The sequence below is a fragment of the Passer domesticus genome, chromosome 7, assembly GCF_036417665.1.
Source record: "Passer domesticus isolate bPasDom1 chromosome 7, bPasDom1.hap1, whole genome shotgun sequence".
NCBI lineage: Eukaryota > Metazoa > Chordata > Aves > Passeriformes > Passeridae > Passer > Passer domesticus.
Window position 1 is genome coordinate 55,197,534 of NC_087480.1, and position 21,105 is coordinate 55,218,638.

The window sequence follows — 21,105 nt, forward strand, 5'->3', positions numbered from 1 at the left end:
GCTGGGTCACTGGCTGGACTTGATGATCTTAGAGGTCTGTTCCAACCTGAATGATTTCATTATTCCAATAACTCTGGCTCTGGGTTCACCAATCCACTGATTGCTGGAAACCACAGAATATTCAGGAAAAATAGTTACATGCTTATTCTGGTTCTAAATTCTTCTCAGGCCCCTTATTTTGACCTCTGTCAGTGACAAGACACTGCAGAGGACTGGTTTTGATCTGACCTGATTTGGCTGTGCTCTTCTTAAGAGATGAGAGAATCAGACCCACCCTTGCTCTTATTGAAACACAAAGGTTTCTGAACACTAGATCAAAGCTGCAGGTTATCTTTAGTTTCTGCCTGAGATGTGTTCAGGCTTTGTTTTTCTGAACTGTGGACAATGTTTCCCCTCTAGGTGACAAGAAACACAGCTGGCTAAGGGTGGGTACTGGCCTTGGCTTGGATGGGTATTCTCATCACCTGTGAACTGAGACCTGGCAGGTTTCTGGCCTCTTTCTGCAGAGGTTTGATGGGTAAGGTGCAATTTGCTTTCCAGAATGCCACAAGATATCCTTTCTTAGGGTTTTCACAGAGGTTAAGACAGAAAAGGAAAGTGAAGTCTCAACTCACCAGTAGCATGCTCAGAAAGAAAAGATGTTGGATCTGTTTCCTGTGACTTTCATGCCTACTGTCCTCTGGTTTCTAACAATAGACATGCAGCTGTCCCTGCTGGAGAGATTAATTGTGGTCTCTCTGCTCATTCAGCCAGCTATTTTTCATGAAACTCATAGGAATGTAATATCTCTGAGACCTTTATCACTGTCAAATTCAGTTGCAACTGGTCAAGCAGCTGAGAAAGACACACAGACAGAAAGACACTTGTTTCTTTGCAGAATTTCCTAAAAATCATCTCTGATCCTCTTTCAGAATGTTGGTATTTGGGACTAAAGAAGTAGTTGTTAAAAAAGAGCTTCTGCTCCTGCCCTAGAATTCCCTTTAATCAACAGTAACCAAGCTGATAGTAGCAAAATATGAAAGAAAGAAGAAGTAGTTTGAGTGAAAGGCAGTAAAAAGCGAACAAAACCATGAGACTGGGTGTGTTTGATTAGTGAAACACCTCCTGGAAAAAGCCCCGTGAGGTGCCAGAAAGGCCTGGGGCAGGGCTAATGACCTAAATGCCAACAAGATGATGAGAACACAGACAAGGCAGGCACAGGGGAGAAGACTCAGCCAGATTTGAAGAGACACAGAGAAAAGGAAGAAGAAGACAAACATGGAGACACACAAACACCACCACAGGCTGGCAGAAAGGAGAGACCTCTCCCAGAGACACTGCAATTTGGCTGTTTATTGCTTTTGGAAAAACACCTTGTTCTGAATGGCTTTTTTCCCCTTTTCAATCCCAATGACATTTGGGAAAGCTTCAAAACACAGCACTGTCTAAAGCCCTTTCCTAACCTAAGTCTCCAACCCACAGACACTAATAATAACCACTCCCCTCAGACATTTCCAACAAATTGTTAATATATTTTAAGCCCTGCTCTCCATTGCCTTTCAGATTAGCCTTGCCCTTTCCTTTGCACTTAAGTTTAGCAAGTGTTACTAATAGGAATTTAACATTTACCAAAGAATTATTTTAACTACAGATCTAATAGCATTTGTATGGTGTTCTGAGCACCCAAGAGCCTCATATCAGTTCTATATGCTTAGTTTTATCTAAGTTGCTTCTAAGAAAAAGGAAAAATACATGTTTAAGGAAAAGAAAGTTCATAACAGAGGCATTCAAATCCAGCAAAGCCAGTTCCAAGAAGGATAGCAGCAGTGTCTGGAAAGAGCTTTCCCTTCTTTATATTATCCGCAAACCTGCAATCACTCATGTGATCAACTTCACCTTCCAAGGTTTCAGCAAAAGGTTAACTTGTGCTTGGTCTATGTTATTTTTTCCTGTGTACAAAGGAAATTCTAATAGAAAAAAAAATTATTATTATTATTATTACTACTATTATCATTGTTAGTATTGTTATTATTGTTATTATTATAATATTAATATTGATCCATATTATTAGCTGGAAAATTTTATGGGTTTTTAAAAATATACTACCATCAAAACCTTTTTGAATTAGAGAGTTTTGTGCTTGCAGACCAAGAATCATTGAGAGCTTGAGTGGAAAGCACCATTGAGGCTTTGAGTCAGTGAAACCTCAATGACAGCTTGGCACCAGCAGCATTCAGTGTCTCAACAGGGACCCCAAAGGCTGCACTGGATGAGACCATTTTCAGAGCTGGGCTTACGAGGATCAGTCTGCTCCTCCCCTACCTAGGCTGAGGAGCACATCGTGAGCCAGCTCTGAGTTGAGGACAGCTGCTGGGATGCAGGGATGGTATGTGCACATGTGTCTCTAAGATGCTCATGCTCCAGCTGCCCACAAGGTCCCAGTTGCTGAATACAGTTGTAAATATTGGTGGTTCTCAAGTCAACCTGTGCAAATTCCCTAATCCAGGCTCACAGCTACTCAAGTCTTCCTGCTCTTCAAAGAAGGCAAACTCCTGTATTCATGACTGAAACTGACTTGAGGGCATTTCTGTAAGTCTGAATATGCATCCTGCTTACATTCTCATCCCACAACCACCATCTGTTCTATCCCCTGTACCTTGATATCCCTGGGAAAGAAATATGCATACGCAGAGGAAAGAAAAGGTACCTGGAATCATATGGTTAAATGGAATAATTTTGAAGATGTCTTCCAAGACTGATATTCTACATTTAAGCAAAAAAAAAAAAATCCTTCTCTAAAATAAAAAAGCACCTTTATAATACACTTTCTACTTTTATAGCATCTTTCATCTGAGGCTATCAAAGCACTTTGAGGTACAGATCCTAAGAAATCCATTACAGAACTTATGCATATTCCTAAATTGACTGTAGTCACTTCCCTAAATTTCCATGTCTCTCCTGACACTCCCAGACAGATTGACGCAGTCAGTGCTACAGGCAGCCAATAAACAAATCTACATAAATATAAACTCTCCCCCACAAACTGCCTCTCTTACAGAAGAGAGGTGGTTTTGTGCAGCATTGTCCACTGCACTGAGCCCTTTGAGATAACAAGGTGTGCATACTGCAACACCATGTACTGCCTTGTACTTTCATTCCACTGCACTTCATTAAACAGACTTTCACTGTTTCTTAATTTTCTTTGAGCAGGTCCCACTGTATATACCCGATATGAACAAACACACAGATTCCTTCTGGGTATGAGCCAACAGCTGCAACCCTGAAAAATATCAGCTTCTTATATCATTAACTGAGTTTCCATGGTGCCCTGGGGCAGAGATATTGATGCTTGACAGCATTATCACTATAAAGTAACTTTACAACTCTATAATTTAACTCTATGCTTCCAGTAATATTAAGAGCATTTGAAATTGTGGCTGTAAACCTTGACACTTTCACACAGACTGGGGAGCTGAAAAGAGGCTTTTGTTTCCTCTCCTCCAAACCTGCCCTAAACATGGTACTAGGAAACAACCAAGACGTGCAAGGAGGTCACTCAGAAAAATCTGCAGGATTAGGATTAATGCCACATTTTGCAGCACACAGAAAGGAGCCTGTTTCTAGGGCCTCAGAAGAAGAAGTAGAACTCTGGATGCCTTTCCCTGAATATGCGCCTGATTTACTTTGAAATCATCTTGGCAAGAACCTCTAACTGAAGTTCAAACCTAAGCCACACTGGATAACCTCTGCAGAGCTCCCTCAGCTTTATCAGCACAGCTTTTCATACCTCATTGGCTTTTGCTAGTAATGTTGCCTTTGCTGGCTGGGAATGAACCTGCAAGGGCCCTAATCTGTCTCATAAGGATCTTCTCTTAAGGATATCACTAACAGAGATAGGAGGATCAGGACAGGCAGTTGCCAAAAAAAGAAATGTAAAAAAGCCCAAAATAACCAAGTACATTTGCCCTAGGGGACTGGCAGGTACATGAAGCTCTAAAAGTTATAGATGCTTTTACTGGAATTGTATTTTGCATACAGATTCCTTTCCCCCAGGACTGGCATTTACTGAGATCCAAGTACTCTTTAAAAGGAATCTGGATGTAACAAATGACTGTTTCCTCCAGGGATTTAACTTCTCAAGTCCCCAGTCAAGCAGCAGGCAGATATTTTGCTTGAAGTTAAGAATAAGAATGAACCCAGTGGTCTCTGTGTTGAGAGCCCAGGATGTGAGCTCCTGTTAGGTGTTTGAAGAGATTCTAGTCAATCCAAACCTTCATTCTGTGGCTGTAGCCACATAAATACATCTTTATACCCACAGACAAGAGAGAGTTCAGCAGTACACCTTTGGATGGGGTCCTTCTCCACCTGGAGGAGGCTTGAAATTGAGATAAAAATACACAAAAAAAGCTATGGACATGCTGACAATTGTGATGCCCACCCATCTCGATGATTATTTTCTCCTACAGCTATGGTACCAGTTCCTGCCAGGTCTCCATCATTTCTGCCTTCCTGCCTCATGGCTGGGCTGTGGAAGATTAAAATCCTTTTATTCTCTGTTACGGGCTGCCTTCTTTGCAGCAAGCATCCAGTTCAAACACTCTGAAAAATGAACCAAATAGATTTTAGAGCTGTTGATGTGAGATTCCTTTGCTGGCTGCTCTCAGGTCAGGCTGCCATGGCTGCTCTTCACAGCTGTAGTGGGATACTGGAAAACCCCAATTCTGGGTGTGCTGTCAGAGCAGGGCTCAGCCCGGCAGCTGGGCATTCTTCCTGCCTCCCCCTCTTTATCCCTTGTTCCCTGCCCAGCTCTGAGGCTGGTGTGAATCGAGACAGCTCAGCAGCTCAGCTGCTGCTGGTGAGTGCTACAGAGCAGTTTACAAGCCTCATGTCATAAGCCCTGTAAATGCCTAGTAAAACATGGAATTTAATGGAAGCATATCAGCTCATTTTAAAGCTCCTTCACCTGGTGCTGAGCTAACTGTTGTTGTGCTGCCTTTTTTAATCAGTTACCACCAAATGTGTGCATGTGTGAGAAGGGTTTTAAACGTTTCTCTGTCCACTTCCAGGAGAGTAACAGACAAGCCTACAATCCTCTTATTATGCCTTTGAAACAGAGTCCATTCACTGTTATCTGCAGCACGTGTTATCGTAGGGTTTCTGCAGAGCTTATAGAACATATCCCTAATGTTTCTCACACTCCAGGTATGTATCTGTTAGACACAGACCTGGCAGGAACACACACAGCTCTGCAGGAATGTCTAAGTGCTTTGTTTGCTGGGTGAAAATACAAGAGGAACTCCAGCAGTAGCCATTAGTGATACCATGCCAATCAAGGCCTGAGACATTGATGCAATCATGTTAATTCTCTGTGTTAGAAAAGGCCAGAAACTCAACACTCTGCATGATGTTATTCCACCATATATACCCTAAACATAAACACCCTGCACAGGCTGAAGGAAGATCCTTCCCTCCTGGATTTCATTTGAAAAGTGCAGCCTCAGTAGCCAGTTTGTTTTTAGAACATTCCAGGTGCCATCCTCTAAATTCTGAACCAATTTGTTTAGAACATTCAGTCATTCTAACTGGAGTAATTTGCAACTGATTTCCACTTCTAATGATACCTTCCTATTATTTTTTTCTTACTTAACTCACTGAAAAAAGCTGCTGTCCACACTAATGGTAAGAATTCAAACACTTAGACTGAAAGTCTGTCTCCCATTTTCATGTATGTAAGGTATCCACTTATCTCAAAAATTACAAAGTATGTTCCAGTCAGTCTCACAAATCTGAAAAAAATGGATAATCCCACCCAATATTAAAATATATCTATTACTGTCATATGGAGGTTTGTATGGATCACAGAGTTAGCATGTAAAACCTGAAGAACACAATGAGATAAAACACCCCCCAACAAACCTAATCCACTTATATAATGGCATGAAAGTGAATAGTACTGTGATCTTATTTGCCACAAATGCTGTAAAGAAAAGAAGCTGACAGGTACCATTACTTGTCACCAGTGCAAACACAAGTCTGTTCTGAGTTTGTTCAGTTTTTCTACCTGTCAACAGGAACAACATTAGGCTAAATTAAAATTTTGCAGAATCTGGAGATCCTAATTGGTTTTGTTCTCTAAAAGGAGCCGGTATGGCTAGTTCTGGACGTGTAATCCACTTTGTAGTCTCTTTTCATGGTCATGGGCGACCTGAATTTGAGGCTGAATCTCTGTCCGCACTTCTTAATCCAACAGTAGAAGCTTTGAACAATCCTAGCCTCCCTGATCCTGTTCCCATTGAAAGGAAAGGGAAAAGGGAAAGGGGAAAAGGAAAAGGGAAAAAAGGAAAGGAAAAAATACTCACACAACTAAATAACATCACAGTGGGACGAACAAAGTTATAATAAATATATCTTTAAAAGCATATTTCCAGAATACTTGCACTATCAATTCAGTTCTTGGGCTCACTGTATTTTCTTCCTTTATTTGCTTAAGTTGCTGCCTGTGTATATGTAGATAGTTAACAGAAACAGCCCTGTCCTTGGAGGCCAATATGAACTGACTGCCTGTGTCTTTGGTTCAGGTCCATTAAAAAATCCGAGCATTAATTAATCACTGACTTGCAAATAGCCTGTTCAGGCTAAATTGGAATGTTCTGCAATTGTTTTACTTTCAGTCATAGGCACTTCAGTGATGTGAAACTTCCTCCCCTGCCAGGACAGGATGTGCATAAATCCAGTGGCTACTCCGGTGTTGGAGCAGACCAGACTATTCCAAGCAGCTCCATTTCTTCCACTAACTAGAAACCTATGCACACATGAGGAAAACACCTCACAGGCAGTGCTCTGGATAGAATTCCTACACTGAAAAGGAAATAATAAAACCTTCCAGGGCAAAATGCCAGTGAAGCATACTCCACAGGCAAAGAGCCTCCCCCTACCTGCTGTCTGCCAGGCCATCCAAAACCTGCTTCTCCTCCTCTTCCACTCAGCTGGGTGAAATCCTCACTGCAGAAATCAAGCTGCTGCTTGAGCTTTCCCCAAGCCAGCTCCAAGAAGGTTCCCTGCTCTGGAGCCTGTTTTCTGTGCCCCAGCTGCTGATGGAATCGACAGAGAATGGAGCAACTCTGCCTGCAGCAGGCAAGGCAAGCCAAGCCAAGCAAATGGAGGTGTTGGACCCCACAGGTGAAACTTCTGCAATGTGTAGCACAGGCCAGAAATCTTTACAGAAAAGGAAAGTAAGCCAGTCTGATCTACCAGTCATCAAGCATACATATCCAAGGGAATCATGATCTCATGTGTACAGGGGCTCTTTCCATTCCTCACTGTAAAAACTGTTCTTGATAAATAAGAAAGAGAAATAAGCAGTTTTCAGAACAATGAGCAGAAAGTGAGGAAGAAAATTAAAGGTAAAACTAAGGCACAGGTTCTTGAAACACCAAGACACCAATTTAAGAAAATAAATACCTAAACCTAACAGTAACAACATTTTTTTTTCCTACAGTGGCAAGATATACTACATTTGTGCATGTTGCAAGGAGCTTTTCCTTCAGTTACCTTTACTGGGCAAAAAAGAGCTTCTATTCTAAATGCTCAAGCCTGGTAAATCACTTTAATATATTCATTTCCCTCCTTCCCCCAGATTTCACTTTCAGTGGAGAAGTCAAACCAGAAAAGCCCAAATGACAAACAATTCCTTTCCCTTTTCCCTGTTTCTTGCTCTTATTCCCACACTGAGAGCCCATATACATGGATGGTGAAGAATTATATCTCATATAAAAATTTCTCCCTTGCTATCCCCAACTTCCAAAATGCAGCAGAGAGGTAAATAGGCAATCACAGCTAATCTCTCTCCCTCTGCAGTGTTTTTAAACCTGTGGAAATTTCAAAAGCTGCCATGATAGAATGACAAAATGAAATAACACACCCAGTGTTGAAGTATGGGCACTGGCTGTTTGATTGAGCATGGTGACAAAAAGAAAAAGAAAAACATAAAAGCAGATCATAAGACCAGTCAGAACAATTCTACAAATTGCTGATACATTGAGATAGCCAGATGGATATGTGTTTTTTGAAGGAATGAGACACCACTTCTATTTGAGCACTCAAAAAGGCCAACAACTTTGATGGTTTTGTTTTCACAATTTGACTTCTATTTCTTTGTCAACTGGCATTGAAGATTTGTCCTCGAGGCAGCTGCAGAACCTAATGGATCCTTTTGGCTGCAGTTCAAAGGCAGAGAAGATATTTCACTCAGTACCAAAGATGCATTCTCAACTTGCTATTAAAACAATAACACAAACACAGGGCTAATGAGGGAATAAGGAGAGAAATGAAGAAAGAAATGGAGGACTGTGGAAGGGAATGGATCACAGACTCTCCAGGACTAGCTCCTATAACAAGTGTGTGAGACAATCTCTTACAAGAGGGAAATGGCTTATTTGATCTAATGTCTTTCTCTTCTTGAATTTCCACAGTATGGAGAATCAATATGAGGGAAATTAAAGCATCAGGAGCAGACTCACATTTCCACTTGTGTGTGTTTCTATCTCAGCAAACTCTTAAGGAGACAGAAGTATTTACCTTAAGTGCCTGGTTCACGTGTGCTGCAAGAGGATGGATTTCAAAAGGATACAGGCTTCCTCGGTGTAGGGCACAGCAGGAGCAGTTCCACCCAGAATGTAGCTGTAGAAGGAGACCTCCAGAGTGTAGCAGTAGGACGTGTCGTTTAAGAGCCCACCAAGGAAGCGCCGGCCTGTCCCAGCTTTCACAGCATCCCTGTTGAATGACGTGCTGGACTGCAGGAGCAAGAACACAGGGACACGGGGAGAGCTCAGGAGTGCAGCATGGGAAGGAGTCTCTGAGAATGGAGAGCAGCTCCACTCACATTGCCAGACCTCATTTACACTGTATAGACTGCTCTGGTTTTTGATCATGGCCTGGAGGAGAAGCACAATTCTGGCACACAGGCTGTAAATGATGCCTCACAGAATTTCACAAAATTCATCTGGGTTTATCATTAACATCAGCTTTTCCTCTTCCCTCTCAGATAACACAAAGCAAGGCTGTCATATGCAGGAGCTGAAAGTGAGCCTTCCAGATCAGAGGAGTTAAGCTGTGCCATTACCTGGATATTGGATTCCTTTGTCTCCACTGCATTCCCCTGTATCATCACCATTCCCCCAGCCCTTCACCTGGACTCTTAATCAAAGCAGAAATACAGTGGCATTTATGTTTTGGTGAAACTTTCTCACCTAAGACATTTGACTGGTTCTTAAATTAGGTCACAGAAATTTCCACTTCACTAACTGAAATGTTAAGGGGGCGTTGCTCTCTGGGTGGAAAAATCTACCTCACTATTCTACAGCACTAGCAGCACAGTATAAAAGGCAGTATTTTGTGCTATTACTGAAGATCTGGCTTTAAGAACCCTACAGCTTTATGACTATTCATTTGAGGGGTGGAGGGGAGGACTCCAAGCATTTCCATAAATGAGTTTTAGCTATCCTTTGAAGGCATGACATCTGGAGACTAAAGGGCAGCTCATCTTCAGGTTGATTGAAGTCTCAGAGCTTGTTCCTACCAACTAGACAGAAAAATGGATTCTGATTTCATTTTGATTTTCAGACTCTATTCAGAAACCTCATAACCATTAGACTGAGCCAATCTGGGCTCAGCACAAGCTAGTGACAACCACAAAAAAAAATGATCCAACTTGGATCTGTTGTATAAAAGGTCATTATATCTCCTGCTGTAAGAATTTTATGTTGCCAGTGAGACACAAAGGACCCTTAACACAGCTCATTGTTCAGTCATTGTGCCCATGGTGAATTCTTTGAGCTGTCCAGTGTCCTCCTATGGAGCCTTAGGGCAGCTACCTTTTCTAGCCAACAGAATGTGAATATTTATGAAATCCATCTCTTACCAAAACTGGGGAAAATAAAATTTCCTTTGTATTTAAGAAATGAGATGCAATGGTTCAAAATACTGAACTCTAGACTGAGAAGATCAGGTTGATACTGAAATGAGTAACGATTCTTGATAACTACTGTATTCCAGGAGATATAAAAAGTAGAAATTCCTGTGGGTTTATTAACATTCTGAATGTCTTGAAATCTCTCTCATTTTGTGAAAAGGAAGGCTTCCCAGCTTAATTAGAATAAAATGGAATTGGGTTTCTTGTTAGCATTATATATAGGTGTTTCCAAATGCAATCTGTTGTCTTTTTGGTAACATAATATTTAACTCTGTGGTAATTTGTACACAAGATGCATTCTCCTATGTAGATATCATATAATTTCTGCCAAATTACATAGAAGAAGCTGCAGGATATTCTGAATACCTGTGGGAGAGGGAGTAAAACACTCCTAAGGAATGCTGGGAAAATTAACTGTTAATTTGATATATGGGATAAAATACTTAAAGAGGTCTACAAGAGGGAATGTTCTCTGACTCCCTGCAAAACAAACCTTCAAAAGGCTACTGAGATCCTGAAACAGAGGGGAGCTTAGGCCTCAGTTAAATTTCAGAAACAGAGGAAGATAATCATGCTCAGGGGATTGCTTCCTGAGCCAAGTGAGCACCAACTTCAGTGGAAGGTGCTTCATGTTCAAACAAATGCCTGCAGTGGAACTTTTAATGCATGAGAGCACCAACTGCTGATGGAAACAAAGGAACAGGACAACAAATGGCTCAGGACAGGATATTGGGCTTTGTGTGCAGAAGCATCACTCACAAAGGGACTAAGCTAATTCTGAGGCTGTATTTGGCACAGGAAAAACAAGGAAAATGTGGGAGGAGGTGACTCAGGGAAGACATTAGGGATAGAAGTACTTCAGTGAGTAGGAGACTCAGTTACTGATATGGAACATTTGAGAAGATTATGGAATCTCATCAACTACGTTAAAAACAAATGGTACAAGTATCTGCTGAGTACAGTTTGTGGCTTTGGGATACAGTTTGCACATGAAATCCTTTTCCTATTTCCCATTATCTTAATCAGGCTAAAAGAAAGCTATGAGTAGAATTCCTAATAGATAATTCTTGAGATAAATCTTACATAATATTTTCATCACAGTTCTTGGCACGGTAAAGGAGGACCATGCCAACAAAATTTGCTGATGACACACTGTGGAATGAATCATCATTATGGAGGAGGTTCTGAATATCATACAAATAAAAAAGCAGTGGGATGACTTTGAGGGCCAGAGTGATTGTAGTCAGATGAAACTCAGCCACAAGTTCCAGGTCATGCACTGAAGCATAATAAAAAAAAAATAAAATTCTGCAATAGGCTAAGACCTTGTCAGCTGGAAATATATGAAGAGAGAGTCTGATGTGTTACTTCACTGAAGTGGTTTTTGCTTTCTAGAAGAAGTTGAATCTAGTTATTGGCAAAATGATATTTGTCATATTTCAAAAGTGAAGCATAAGTAGTTTAAATATTATCAAGACAGTTACATAAATGGTAAAAAACAAACAAAAAAAAAACTCCATCAAAATTAAGAACTTTTCAGAGTTTGGATTTTTATAATGCTGTTTCAAGGGCCTTGGGGCTTTAGGTTTTGTTTTGGGGAGGTGGGGGGCTGTGTTCCTTTTTTTTGTTCTTTTGGTGTTTGTTTAATAGAAGAGCTTCAGTTTCAGCTGTACAAAATTATTTGAAATGGCAAAGCTTTAATAAAATCCTCTGTTCATTTCTTTGCCAAGTGATACTGAATTCCAGGAATAAAAAGCTGACCCTTCATTTAGGTATGCAAATGTAGATTTTGAAGTTTATCATTGTCCTCATTTTGAAAAAAAAAAATCTGATGGCATAGGCCAACTTGGTGTCTTGGGTAAAAGATAAAATCTCTCATTTGACTCAAGAAGGTTGGGGTAGAACATGACAAATGCATGTTTTGAAACAGCAGTTTGGGCCTGGCTTAGAGCAAGTGTTGTAAACCAAAATATGATTTGATATTTTGTAGGAGAAAAAGAAAACTACAGATAAAAGAAAATTTAGGTAATAACAAGAGAGTGCAGCAGGTATTTACTGAGTCTGATCTTCTGCTCACTGTTTTAGGTCAAGATAAAGGGAGTGGGGAAAAAAAACCCAAACAACAACTGGCAAAACTTTGACTCCTCACCACAGCTGATCTTGGAAGTTTTGCCCATGCACATTTATTTAATCAAACCCTAATCTGGGGGGTGGCAAGGCAGGGAGGAGGAGGGCACAAGCACAGGGAAAGTTGTCTGCAAATGAGTCTCTGGCTTTTCTGGGAGAATCTATTTCCCTAAACCCCTTTGCAAAGCTAAACTGAAGTCATCATTAGACAAATGCACTGAGCAGGCACAGCAGGAGAACAGCTAAACAAATATTTATTTCTCCAAGGCTGAAACGCATGGGAGTGTTAACAACAGCAGCAGAGAGAAGCACAGTCTGGAGGGTGGGGGGAACACCAAAGACTTTGAAGTTCTTAAATAGTGATATTTGTATAAAATCAACAGTAATGCATTATTAAAACACACAGATACATTAAAGCTCACAGAAGGACTTTGCTTCCCAGCTGGTGTGTGGAAATTCCGTGAACAAATAGCTATCCACAGAACTAGAAGCTGCCAAGGAATCCAGTGCTAAAAGAGCAGAGAAGGAAGGGCAAAGGATTCCCTTTCTTTCTGGTGGGAAGAAACTCACCAGAAAAAACAGATTTCAAACACATTTGGGGGCCTCAAGGTGTGCTGACTCCCTCTCTACACATCAGGCATTAGTGGCAGCTTCCCCAGGCCTCCCTACCAGACTTCATTCCTCCTCCCCATGCTGTGCTGAGTGTCAAACTGTGTGACCAGTTTCCCTACTGGGAATGGCAGTGAACAGCCAGGCAGTACAGAGACATTTGTGAACCAACTGGACCTTACTCAGGCATTGCAGCAGACAAAGATGTGGGGAAGGAAATAAAAAAGAAAAAAAAATGCATGTAAATTGTTTTTGGAGTGATTTCAAAGCAGAAAAGAATCTGGGCCCTTGGTCAGACCTGTTGAAGTGCCAGAATCCCTGTCCCCTGGCTGGCAAGGACACCCAGTGGTCCAGCAAGGCTGGTGCCCCACAGTGTGACTCCTCAGTGAATTCAGCCTTCTGGCAGGCAGTTTGTGAGCTGCACAGCCTGGGCAGATCCCCAGGGCTGAGGGACACTCTGGGCTCCTCAGCATCTCTCCTCCTTCCTGCTAGCAGTGACCGCAGTGAACGCACTGGGCAGCCCGTGGTTACAAGCATGCTGATTGCCTCTGTGTGCCTCTGGCAGTCACAAGAGGGGCTCCAAAAGGCAAAGAGGGACATTTCTCACATATCTGAGACTGAATTTGCCCTGTTTACCCTTTGCAGCCCTGATGGGCTTGCATTCTGAGGGGCCCTGCATGGTGGGAGCGTTGGCTGGCAAGGCCTCAGAGTGACCTCAGAGGGGACTGGGCTTGCTTCAGCACCTGAGAACCTCAGGCTGCACAAAAGGAGAAACTGGAGGCAAACACCAGTAAAACTCAATCCAATCTTGAGTGGAAGAAGGGATAACAAAAAGGGATGGAATGTCAAGCAGGCTGTGTCCAGCCAGTGATGGATGGAAGCTTAATTCTACCTTTCACTGATGGCAGGACAAAGGGACCTTCTCATCCAGAACTTTTTTTGGGAATGAATCTTTGTTGTCTTCTGAAATTGCTCAACAAAGAAAAGAAAAGGAGCAAGGTATGACCACAGTGTAAGTCAGACCTTGCCAGGCCCCTAACATGGGATCCAGGGTATGGATTGCACATCATTTCTGACCAATCCTAAGGTGTTACCCCAACCCAGCAAGAAAAGAAAAAAAAAAAGTACAAAACATTCAGAAAAATGCCAACCAGGCAGAAATCTGGTCACAGGCTTTGACAGAATGAAGAAGATGAAATTCTGGCATAGCAAGGTCCAGGGAGGTTCCTGAAATCCAAGAGAGAGATTTTTACCAGCTGTTCGCATCTCCTGCAACACAACTGATTATGGATGTGCCTGTGGTAGGAAGTAGCAAACTACATCTGTCTTCAGAAATCTGAGCTCGAGTGTGCACATGAATGATTCCCAGATGATCACTTCTCCTCACAAACAAAGTAACTGCATGAAACTCAGAATAAAGAGATCTTCCCTAAAGTTTCTGATATATATAGACAATGTAGGTCCACGAAGTGTTCTACAGAAGGATGTAGCATGTACAACTAAATGCTCAAAAATAATAAAATTATGTTAGGAATCTTTCCTGGAGAAAAGCAGAGACAAAAACACTAAGAAGATTCATAATTAGAGAATTGTTTCATATTGCAACATACAATGAAAAGTATGCTGGATCAGCCAATGCCATTTCCATGGCTGTGTTTCACAACTGACCCTAACTACTCCTGAAAAAACCACTCCAAACCCAGTAAAACTGCCCACATTTTACTCATTTTATACTTAAATAAACACTTTACCTACTGGGGTAAACTGGGATTATGCATCCAGGTTGTTTCATGTTCTTCAGTGATCAACACCAGCAATGGCTAAGTGTAGTCAGGACTCATTTACAGCATCACCAGAGCTGCCTGCTGATGCTGCTCTTACAGATGAAGAGAAATGGTTTTTTTTCAAAAGCAGTTCTGACCTCTATGAGCCCTCAACTCAGTGTCCCAATGTGGCAAAAAAAAGTGATAATAAAAAAGTTAGTGCTCTAGAAAGAAAGGAATGGCATACTTGTCATCAAGGAAGAATAGACGTGCCATTGGGAAATGGACTGGAGCCCAGGCAGTGTCAAATCCATCTCAGAGAGCAGTTTTACAGTATCAGCTATAACTCACTCACTCTCATTTTCTAGAATGCTTTATTGAAGTCTGCAAAAGTTTGAGAAAGGGCACAGAAATGCACTGGCTTTGGAATCTTTGCTGCAGACAGAGCTGATTCCTGCCATGATGTGTCCAGCTGTCACTGCTTTGACCCTGCCAAACTGTCTTACAAGCCAAACTTAACCTCTTTACTTCTCTGGAAGCACTGAGCAAATGTCTCACTTCAAAAGCCAGCTTAACTCTCTTAACTCTCATAGACTGGAAAGTAGATGTGTTGGTGTGGTTTGGGATTTTTTGGGTATTGTTTTGGTGTTTTTGTGACTGTCATCAAATCCATGCCAACTGGGTCTGAAGACTTGGAAATCATGGCATTTGGGAGGCTGCTACCAGGCAGGCTTCTTCCAATTTATTTAACAAGCTACAGTCACCATCAATCCCCAAAGCAGACAGCTGATCTGAAGGAGGGAGCAGGCAAAGAGGAAGATTCTGGGAGAAGAGGTGTGATGAAATGGGAACAGAGCTCAAAATTACGCCACGATTCATCTCACCTTGCAGCTTAGCCGTGTTTCTGATGCACAGGAAGAAAATTTGTTTCATCTCAAAATCAATTATGACTACTGAAATCTGGGAAAAGGAGGTTTAGAAAAGTTCAGGATCATTTCAAAGAGGAATTCCATTGTTTGAAGCTTTTCCAGGTCGCTTAGGAACAGTAAGATTGGACTGATAATTCCTGTGAATAGGGCTCACTCACTCTCACAGAAGGCTCTGCAGTTGACAGCATTTTCATGACTTCTGTGCCTGGTAGGAAACATTGAGGTGGGCAGAAAAGTTTGGATTTAGCTGGGGAAAATTCTCTGATCAAGAGTTTGATTTGCAGAAGTCTGAGGAAAGTCATGCAGAGGAGACCTGGAACAGCTCGACCTGCACCAAGAATGTGAGAATACCTAAAACTGAAACTTGAAGACCAAACAGCCTCGAGTCCTAAAAGATTTCTAATCATTCTCCTCCCTGTTTCTTTTTGCCTCCTTCCTCCTGCTCAGTGGATATCAATGCAATCACCCTTTCTTAGAGGTAGCATCACTGTTGTAGGAGTACCATGAACACAACTTGCCACATTCTCAGGCTTTAAAGTGCAATTCTCCTCAGAGAAATAACAGTTTAAAGGTACATTGTCACCACACACACATCTGCTCCCTGAGGGGCTATATTATCCCTCTAATGTGCAGTGAAGGAATACCAGATCTTTCCCCCTCCCAAGTGTCCTTCAGTCATGCCTGCTTAAGCTTACTGATAAAAACACATATTTGCATGGTCATTAGGAGAGAGGTTGAGAGGAGGGAGCTTTATAAGCTCTCAGTTTATGCCTCAAGACCAAAAGTACTAAATTAGTTCTTTTTTTTTTTTTTAGGAAATTCTGCAGCTAGAAAAGTAACTGGCTTTCATGCTTCAGGGTTTCAGCTGTTCACCTGTGAGAAGTACAATAGCTGCACTTTTTATTGCTCATTAATATCTGTGCTCTGCTGTACAGCTCCAGGACTGATGGAGATCTCTGCACCTTGAACCAGCACTAGTGCAGGGATTTGGTCTGCATTTCCCATTCCCCAAAATCCTTCCCCATGTGCCCCTAAACTGGTTGTATTCCCAGTCCCCACCTTCTTTGGTGCTACAGCTCTGAAGTTGGTTATTGAATTTGCTGGCTTTGGCACAGCAGCTAACATGACTGGGATCCAAATCAAACCGGCAGCTCTCCTGAGAGACAGCTCCTTCAACACATCTGCAGCCAAAAAAAGCAGGGTGGAGATGGCCTGAGACCTTCACAGAGCCAGGCAAGGGTTCTCCCACAGAGCTGGGCAGCCAGCTCACCTGGAAAGAACAACAGGAGAAGGCAGATTCCATCTCATCCTCAAAGCAAACCTCAGAGTTCCTTGTTACTGGACCTGCCATCCTGAACACACACCCCTAGAGGGTATATCCCAAAACATCCTTCCTCAGGTCCTCTCAGCTCCTCCTTTAGTGAGCCTGCATCTCCCCATTACCTCAAGTTCACTTAACCACAAGTGACAATGTCAGCTACTCAAACATTATCCTGTCACCCAGTACCCAGAGTTAGGGTGGAACTTCTCTCCCTTTTAAGAGCCCACCCAAGCTGTGACCTGGAATGCACACAAATAAGGGATCTAAAAACGTGGCAGGTTAATAATGAAGGAAAGGCCTGCTTTACCCCCACCTGTTTCTTTTACTAACAGCAGCCTCTGCTTCTCAGAGCACCTCCTCCCGCAAAGATGCCCTTGGTGGCATTTCCTAATCTAAGCTCTACAGAATAATCATGCTGTTTAGAAAATAACTCAAGTCTCTGGAGTTCTCACTTTCTCCATTTGTCAGTAGAAAACGAGACATTTCCTCAAAATATACAATAAAATAGCCTCTAGCAATAGCCTGCAATGCTTCTCTTTACAATACTTTTATGAGCGTGAGCGTGGTCTCCTGGGAGTGCTTTCATAATCATTTATACAAATGACAGAAAACTAGGACAATGAGAAGCAAAAAGGAAAATACAGCCATCATGCACCCAGTTCCTTTGAATAGTTTGCAGAAAAAGTGGTTTTCTCTGTGGCAAAGAGTTGTCCTCATTTGCAGGCCTAAATCAGGGGATCACAACTTTCCTAAGGTGGGACAGGTTGCTGCTCGCAGAGCAGTGCAGCTCATTGCTCACACATCTTCTTAGCTTTCTCACAGCTCCAGGACAGTTCTCTGAGCCAGAGCTGTATTCTACATACTTTAAAATATCATGTGGTTAAAATGTTAATATCCAAAAAGATATCCTGCCAGGGGGACAGGTGTCCAGTTCTTAACTACATTCCTGTCTTTCCCTCACTGCACACTTTGTCCCATCTGAGGGAATTTGTGGTGCTGTGCATGAGAGGCAGGAGACCCTACAGCAGCTCCTTTCACTGCCGCTGCTCTGGGAGGCTGTCACCTGCTCCCCAGCACGTTGACATTAGGTAAGAGTAATGTTGGTCTTTGAAAATAAACCATAAAATTGCTATGAAAACTTGTTTCTTCTGTTTAGATTCTAAATTTGTACCTGTGAGGGGATGGAGAAGGGGCTGTCAACTCCTATATGCACAAACAACAAGGCAAGAAGGTACTGAAAGAAAATCCATTTGTTCCAACATTCCCCCCCCCCTTTTCTTTTCCATACAAATTAAATCCTCTGTACACAAGGAGAGGTGAACTGGTGCAGCACGACATAATGGAACAGTTTCATTTCACTGAGACTCTCCAAAAGGCAGAGTCCTTGTGAGACCAAAGCCTGTAACACTGAGAAGGACAGACTTTACAGTCTGTTCCCTGTGCCACCAGAAACACATTTCCTGTCTTGGCTCACCCAGGCCCCAGAACAAATAAATAAATAAATAAATAAACAAATAAATAAATAAATACATTTATGGAGCAACACGTCCAAGAAGCAGCAAGCAGAAATGCATCCCAGAGGGGTGCTAAAGCATATAATAGCTGTATTTGTCTTCCTGGATATGCCTTGGTACAACACTACAAAAAAAGGAGGCAGGATCATTTGTTGTGCTCAGGTTTTAAGAGATTTCTGAGTAGATCTGTTAAGCTTGCATGATGTTAACAAAACCTACCTGAACACAGCAGCTTTTGCCTTTCTGGGACAAGAGTCTTTTTTTACCAAAACAGCAGAGAGGCACTTAGGAAGTGGTGATGCAAGTGGGTATGGATTTTACTTCAGGATAAATTCCAGGCAACTTTTCTACTGCTTCCTCTTCCTTGTCCAGCCATATACAAGCTGGGATTTTTGTTATTTCAGAACAGACTACAGGGATTTGATCATTCAGTGTTCATATTACTGCCTCAAGCACTTGCAACACCACTGCCTTCAGAGGGAGGTATCCAGCCAGAGAAAATCATAACAACCCAGAGAGACTGCCATAGGATGGAGGTTTGTTGGAACAAACATATCTTCCCTAAGAAAGCTTGGATGAGGGGATGCTGTGAAAATGAGAGCAGCAGACCTGGAGTTTGTGGATCAAAGAAAGTCAGGCAGAAGATATAAAGAGATTAAAATGTTTTTCTTTGTTGCTTTGTGTTTGGTATCCAAACTAAAAACAAACAACTGAACAAAACAGACCACAGAAAGTACTAGTGCAAACCATTCCATATCTGCATCTTCTTATATTGCTGATACAATGATAGTCTCTAAAATATGTTTTAGGTCACAGCACTATGGCATTGGAGCTAACAACATGCTTTCCTAAAGTAGCAAACTGGGTAGGTTGCTGTCTAGAGACTTCACTCTTGAGTATGAGCATGACATAAAACAGGAAACTGCTGACAAAGAAACAAGACTAGCACTTGGGACATCCAAGTTTTATTCTCCAATTTCTTCAAGCAAATAATTTCTCACCCACTTGTTATGTGTTTCTCAGCATGACTGGAAGCTGTTAGGGTTGTGGACTTCCTCAGCAGCTACCAAATCTAATGAGACCCCAAGTTTTCATCAGGATCTTTGGCTAACCCTGGAACACAAAGGTCAGACTGTTTCTAAGGAAGGTTCTCTGCTGGGAGGCTGAATGAAAATTGAATGAGAACTCAAACATGTCCCGGTGCCACCAGTTCACAGTCCAAATGAAAAAAAAAAAAAAGAAAAAAAAAGAAACCAAACTGACTGGATCAGACCAAGTACCTCTGGCTGGTCTTTATCCTTTAACTGAAAAGAAAAGCAGTCTTTGCAAAGTGATAAAGCCACCCAAGAATGGCTGCAGTTGTTTCTTTTAAATGAACTAGAGGGAACAGATGGTGTCCCCTCATACTGTCACAAAGGTCAAAATTAGCCACCTCTAAGACTAGCAGGTTCTTGAAATGCTCAAATGCTTGTGTCTGGTCCTTACGACTAATCCACTCTCCCAGACAAGAAAGGTCAAATGAAGAACATTCCTACAAAAACTGCAGCTACTCCAAGCTATGGCTGATGTGTAATGCACTCAGACATGGTGTCAACAGCTGCTCCTAAAATGCAATGAGTCAGCCTTTCAGAAGATCATGCCAGCTTTCACTGTTAGAGCTTTCATATGGATTACATTTACTCCCCAGTGTTTAAAAATATCCTTCTTAAACATTGAAGATATAAAATGTTTTCCTTACTGATTTTGTCCCTTTTGCTCAGGCAGCTGCCCAAGAATGTCTCATGCATTTATTTGGGAGCAAAACATCCTAGCCCTTCTTCCACTTTCCTTATCTTGTGCTGACAGGTAAACCAAAGGAAGGCCTCTGTTTTCTGAAGTCATGTACAAAAGAAGAATTTCTAGTCCCTTTCACAACTTATGCCTCTGTCTGAACCACAGTCAGCCTTCCAGAGAGCTGTGGGGTCACAGGTTTTTCCCAACAGGGCACAGAGACACTGGGTGACTCTCCTTTGGTCCTATAACAGGCGTGTGGGTACAAATCCCCTATCCATCCCCATCTCTAATCACCAACCTCCCTTGGATACTGTCATTTCAATAAAAAGGCCTATTGGAAATGACAGGTGAAGAAAGCAGCCCAGGCATGAAATGCACTCTAAAGTATATTAATAGAAGGTTGCCAGACGAAACGGCACAAGGCATTTGATCGCATCATCTTAGGCTTGTTGTTCATGCTCCTTTGCATCTGGCTCTGTGATTCCTGCCAGATTCTTGGCTGGAGGAGCAGAGGAGGATTTGCCTGCCTTCCCTAACCCGTGCCGGGCTCAGCTGCAATCATGCAGAGCACTGAAAGAAATCCCTTTGAGTTGGGATTCATTCCGAACATGTAAAACCCAAATGACTGCTTCTCCAAAGTGAATCCCATTTCACAGCAAGTAGGTTATTAGTGTGGAACTCCATACAAGTAGCCTGCATTCAAAAGCCCTCTGCATTATTAATAGAAGATGAGCTTTTGACATCAAAGGAGAACCATTATGTATGCTAAACGGTGGCAAAAATTGTACCCGCACTTCAAACCTTTTCAGCGCTTTGTCCCTTGTAAATCAATCAAGGTTGACAGATGCTTTAAGGAGAGTAATCTTTTCAATGATACTGTCAATGGATAACATAATGGAACATTGTCTCTGTGCTGTGTGAAGACATGGAGCTAGTCAATTATGGACAACACTTCATGCAGCCGCCAGTTTTCACTTGAAGTGCTGCTGTTGAAGTATTATAATCCCAACAAATGGCCACAGCAGCATACAATGTAAATGAGACCTCCTGAAGCTTTGGAAAATTCATTAGTAACAACAGTGGTCCATTCCCACACTTTCAAACACCAGCCTGGTAATGT

At 42.0% G+C, this 21,105-nt stretch overlaps 1 protein-coding gene across 2 annotated transcripts in view; it reads right to left on the reverse strand.

Moving 5' to 3' along the window:
- LOC135305308 (BEN domain-containing protein 5-like) overlaps positions 1-21,105 on the reverse strand; it is an 876,852-nt gene that overhangs the window by 70,478 nt on the left and 785,269 nt on the right. For both annotated transcript variants that reach the window (XM_064428810.1, XM_064428809.1), the window contains exon 11: positions 8,609-8,771. In XM_064428810.1, the coding sequence (XP_064284880.1) occupies positions 8,609-8,771 (163 nt within the window). The remainder of the gene's footprint in view (positions 1-8,608; positions 8,772-21,105) is intronic.